Genomic DNA, 6,000 nt, shown 5'->3' with positions numbered 1-6,000 from the left:
ACTAATGTATATTTTAAGGTTATATATATATATATATATATACAGGCGGTTATGTCAAAATAATGGAAACACCCTAGATTTTGAAGAAATCCTTTATTAATATAAATGTTCTGTTTATGAAGGTATCTCCTAACTGTAATTGTTGACACTGGAGAATACAGATGCTGATTGAGCTCTGCGGTCACTTTGGCTGTAGTTATTTTCTTTTTAGACATTACAATTCGCTTCAATACCCGTCGGTCTCTTTCACTCTGCTTCTCCGTCCGTCCACTATTTTGCTTTGCTGAGCTTGTCTTTCCGCGCTGTGTGTGCTGTCATGACTTTAGACACGACCGTACCTCTAGAAACGTCTAAAAGCTGGGATGTTTCGGTCACTGCTGCCCCAACTAGTCGGGCTCCTACAATTTGGCCTCTCTGAAAATCTGTAAGGTCTGACATTTTGCGCTTTTGACGAAAAATCAAAACGTAAACAACTTTCCTAAAGCTCTCTCATACCACCTAATATATGTACTTTTTATATTAAAAAAACTGGTAGCTAAGATTATATTATATATTTATATATATATATCCTAGCACTTCCATTTTCCGTGACGAAAACTATAGTTACAACTTAATTTAAAATTCTTCCTAGGAAGAATCACGATTCGAAGGAGGAAAATGTGCTTCTGCTACTTGAAAATTTTTACATGACTGCAAGCGTAATCATTCTAAAAATGATTCTTGAGCACTAAGCGAATAATTGTAGATTGATCATGTAAAGCTAGCAGATGGCGGTAGGAGTTAAAATTCCTCGTCAGACCTCCGGGTTACTACTTCCGATTGATATTGATTTTTGCACCTAGAAAAGCACGCCATTAAATATTATTATACTTGTAGTGTTTATCATATATCACGCTCTTTCAATTTAATTTTCAACGAAACAAATAACAAATAAATTAAAAATATTCCGCGAGCATTCTAAGATGTTTTCCCAAAAATCAAAAAAGGTGATATTTTTCACAAATATAACCAAATGGGGGATAACATACAAAACATGGCACACCTTAAACTTTATTTATGTTCTGATATTAATTTTATTAAATTTGTTTTAGTTTCATGTCCTGTTAGAATTTATAAATTACAAAAAACTCTAATGAATGGTAAAATTTCGCGTAATTTTGATCGAAAATCCCAATAATAATACTTCCCAGAACATGAAGCATGTTCACACATTGCCTTGTAAGCATAACATGAGCGGAGGGATACACCAGAAGTTTTCTAAATTTCTTCCAGTCTTAGGAAGCTTGTTATTGTTTACATTCAGTCAACCATCCATACGTTAATAATGTTGTTTATTAATCACACTGTCGGTTAACACTTACAGTGCCGAAAGAAACCGATATCTTCGTGGGCAAATGCAACTTTAAGTGCAAAACATTGCTTGGCACTCCACAAAGTGAAATAAAATACTTTTAATTATGGCATGAAACTTAGTTCAAAATCCTAAAACAATTGAACTATTTTTTACATACCAACACAAAAATTGACATGAAAATGATATTTACATGTCTAAAATTTGAATTCTAATTGACTTAAAACTTAGAAAAATTTTTCTTGATTGCTACTAAAAATATTACAAAAATAAATTTTTATTTTATTTCAGAACTTGTTAATCTCTTTTATTACATGTGATTAAAAAATTTTTGTTTAAAAATTTTCTGAAGTCTTTTTTTTATTAAATTTTAGTCATAAATAATGATTTAAAGATAAAAGTTTTTAAGACTTATATGCCAGCACCAAAAAATCTTGAAGTTTAATAAGTTTAAAAGTGAATAAGTTTTATAAGTGAAAAAGTTTAATGCAACTACAATACTTTTGCCTGCATTATTTATGAAACTTTAAAATGAATTTTTTCTAAGCCTTAACATTAAAAGACACAGGTCATTAATGCGTTAATAATGAGTGAAGAGTCTATACGTTTAAATACAAACTATGCTACACAATGCCAAAAATACACACACTTCAATGTTCATTAGACCATAAATTATGGATAGCACTCATCTAATGTACGTAGATTTCACGCAACCAAAAGGAAATGGGGAAAGTAACAGGAAATGTTTCCATGAAAATCTCTTGAATATTAGCTGTTACGGAAAGGATTCTCTGCGTAACAATTCTCTTTAACAGGATTGCTACAGTTATAGTAATAACGTTACTGAAAACGTGATGTTTGTTTGTTTGCTGAATGCAAGGCTAAATAATTCAGTTTTGTGCCTCTAGAATTTAATATATGGCTAGTATTAGAAAAGAAACTTATCTTAAGGGTATTCTTTGGAATACTCCTTAATTAGTATGGGATGAATAATTAGAAAATATGAATACCAATGTTATTTAATAAAATCACGAATGAATTATTATAGATGTAAAATAAGGATTCGATTTGTATACTGGAGCTTATTGCAATAAGCTAAAATTCTATTTTCTGAAACTAGGTATGTTTAATTTAAAATGAAAAATTATAACTTTCATAAAGTTGGATTTAGGGCTTTTAAGAGGGGGTAAAGTTACGTCAACACTTTCCAATCGTTTCTATGGACGCAGTTTTTTTAAGAGTGTAACGGCCATAGAAAATTTCATGCGTCAATAATTTTAAACTGTTATGAAATATCATAAACAAATCTTTCACTATCAACAATCAATATTGATTCAATATCGATAAGGGTATTTATATCCATCTAAAAGTTGTGCAAATAATAGGTAGTGAACATTTGAGTTCATTCAATAAGAACAATTTCATAAAGTTTCAGCTTTCTATCCTAAAACGCAGTTTTGGAAATCAATATGCATATCGTGCAATTTTTATTTACATTATTCTTAAGAAATTGCGGTCATTGATCCATTATTTTTTTACTGAAAAGCCAGTATTTATACAATTATTTTTATTTAAAAATTTAGCAATTGAATCAATATTGATAATGGTATTTATATACATTTAAAAGGTATATAAATAATAGAGGAAATGTGAGTAGTTCTTTTATTCAACAATAACAATTTTAAAAATTTTCCTTTTTCAAACTTAGAAAACAGTTTTGGAAACCATTATGCATATTGTGCAAACTTTGTTTGCTTAATTTTCAAGAAACACTGGTACAAAGTAATTAATCAATTACTTTTTTTAATGAAACTAGTATTTATACAATGGTTGTAATTCAAGAATAGTATATTATGCTATCAGTAATTAAAACAAGTTTTGTATTAATATAAATAATTGTACTATTTGAAAGTTTTCGTTCTTATCTTTTAAAATATGAATGAATATTTTTAAAAGGGTTTCACCAATACTTGGGTTTTTTGCCTGTCGTCCAAAATTATTAATCCAAAGATTTCAGTATTTTTTCCGGAACACAATAGGTACATTTTATAATTATTCCAAACATAAATTAAAAGTTCCACGCTTAGAATTTCATTGAATATCTAGTTCATATAAACAATAGAATTATTAGTAAAATACCATAATTAATAAAATAAAATTAAAAAGCAAATTTTTAAATTACCAAACACATTGACACACATTGCTCCGATAAAAAGCTTTATAAGATAGATTTAAAAAATTTGAATTTATCAACATATATCCTTAAGAAGAAATCAAATAAAATTTATTATTATTTAATAGCTCTAAATATCACAACTAAAATTTAGCTAATTGTATATTTAAGGTCATATGTATATTTTAAGGTCACTAATGTATATTTTAAGGTCATTTTAATTTCTTACTTTATTCCATTTACCAATCCAAATTATGGGCATACTGCAAATTATGCGCATACTACAAGATGCCAAGAACACGCAATAAAGTAGTCTACAGTTCATAATTAATAAATCGATAAACTGTTTAATCTCTAATTGAATCCTAGAAAGCTTATTTTGTATGAATTAATTTTGTTTTGTATTACTTGTTATCCTAATAATAGTATCTCTTATTAGTGGTATTCTGAAAATACCGATGTGAATGCAGTTTGAACTAATTATTAATAATTATTTTTCGTGTTTATGACGTTGGTATTTAAATTGAGTTCAGAGTTCTGCCCAATTCTTCTGAAAGAGAATCTTGTTTCATTATAATGGAATATCTTCGCTTTAGGGCGGAATTCTGAATCATTCATCATAGCTGCATTCAGGAATTGAGACGCTGGATTTATATGCAAAGAATAAATGTCTTATAGAGTCAAAAGTAAGATAAAACTATGAAATATAAAAAACAATGATGCACATTTATCCCTTGGGGAGCTAATGCTGAGTCAATTTAATCACAGCTGGACATTAAGCATTTTTTGAGTTCATAATAAAATTAAAGTATTTTTTGAGTTCATACTATAAAAAAAAATTCATACTAAAATTATTTTCGATAAATTTTCAATTAAAACTCTATTTACAATTTTGGCAACTTTGTGTCTTTTGTGAAATTTAATTTGTTTACTTAAATAATTAAAATTTGCTTAAATAGTTTAATTTGTTTGCTTAAAGCTTTTGGAGAGCTAAGGCTGGGTCAATTTCTTCACAGCTAGACATTAAGCATTTTTTGAGTTAATAATTCATACTAAAATTATTTTAGATAAATTTTCATTTAAACTATGTCCACAATTTTGTCTACTTTGAATCTGTTTTTGTATTGTTCTTTTTGTATCTTTTGTTTAATTTTTTTACTCAAATAAAGTGAAAGAAGGTATGTCCTGTGTTCTAGTCCAAACCAAAATGAAACGTATTCTCAGAATTGTAAAAAGTGTAAAAAGTTTAGGTGTAAAAATTGAACTTCATGTATTAAATTATGTCTCAATTGATGAAGGTCTGTAAAACTAAAAGGAGTCAGAATGCAAAGGGGGGGGGAATTCTGGTAAATTTACCGTCGTGTATGGCATTGATTTATGGTAAAAAAAAAATAAACATAATATATTGATTTTGGTAAGCATTAACATATTTTGGCTAATGGTTACCAAAATATACGGAACTTAAACCATTCATTTGGTATTTTTTTCATTTATATGGCAATGGTTTTAAGAAAATTCTGATGTTCAAAATTATAGTTCTTATTACTACACATTTAGTAACAAATACAAAACTGGAAAATAAAATTAATCGAATATATGCTTAAATTATGGAGGATTGATCTCCGATGGCCTGTCCTTATTGATATTGTTATGCAAAATAGACATAAAACACGATAAATTTTACCACATTCTGGTAGTTTTGACCATCTTTTTTTCAGAGTACTATTAAACTGTTTGTAATAGAAAACATAATTTCAATGAATACATTAAGAACTGTAATATAAAATAATTATGACCACTTCTTTCATAGATGGTACTTTCTGCGAGCCTGTTTGGGATTCAGTTCTTTGTTGGCCTCCAGTACCCGCCGGACAAACATCTTGGAGATCATGCTGGCTTGTCTTACAGTTTATCCCCTCCTTAGACGTTAAAAGGGTTGTTCTTCCTCCAGGTACGGATTGCTTTTTCTTGCAACGTTCATGTGTGAACCTATTGTTCATCATAAAAGAAAAATTTCTCTATTAAAAAAAAATAACAGAAAACTTTCTGGCAAGAAAATTGCTCTTGCACCATAATAAAACAAGTTTCACTATAAAGCTCCAAACTAATAGTGTCCCGCAGTGGACTGATCGTTAAGACACGGTTCCAAGCAGATCACCGAAGTCAAGCATCACTGTCTGCGGTCAGTGCGCAGGTGGCTGACCACCTTGATTAGTCTGCGTAGAGACCGAGGGTGAGCGGTATGGGTCCTCGTTAAACTGTTTTACCGTAAAGTGCTCGACGGGCTAACTAAGCGGGAGTGCTATTCCCTCTGCAGAGGATCAAAATTGTGATGGCATGCTTTCGTATCATCTTCAGGGATGTTTCCCAGACCATCGCCAATAGCCCATTGTGCAGCTCAAGTGCGACGTAAATTAACTACAACAGCAACAACAAACTAATAGTATAATATTTTTTGTCCGTTTGATAGGATGTT

General features: G+C 29.7%; 1 protein-coding gene across 2 annotated transcripts in view; it reads left to right on the top strand.

Moving 5' to 3' along the window:
• Positions 1-6,000, top strand: part of LOC107450706 (corticotropin-releasing factor receptor 1) — a 224,677-nt gene that overhangs the window by 152,997 nt on the left and 65,680 nt on the right. For both annotated transcript variants that reach the window (XM_071186800.1, XM_016066559.3), the window contains exon 2: positions 5,335-5,475. In XM_071186800.1, coding sequence (XP_071042901.1) covers positions 5,335-5,475 — 141 coding nt within the window. The remainder of the gene's footprint in view (positions 1-5,334; positions 5,476-6,000) is intronic.

This window comes from Parasteatoda tepidariorum, chromosome 10 (assembly GCF_043381705.1).
Source record: "Parasteatoda tepidariorum isolate YZ-2023 chromosome 10, CAS_Ptep_4.0, whole genome shotgun sequence".
Lineage (NCBI taxonomy): Eukaryota > Metazoa > Arthropoda > Arachnida > Araneae > Theridiidae > Parasteatoda > Parasteatoda tepidariorum.
This window is presented reverse-complemented; position numbering and strand designations above follow the sequence as displayed.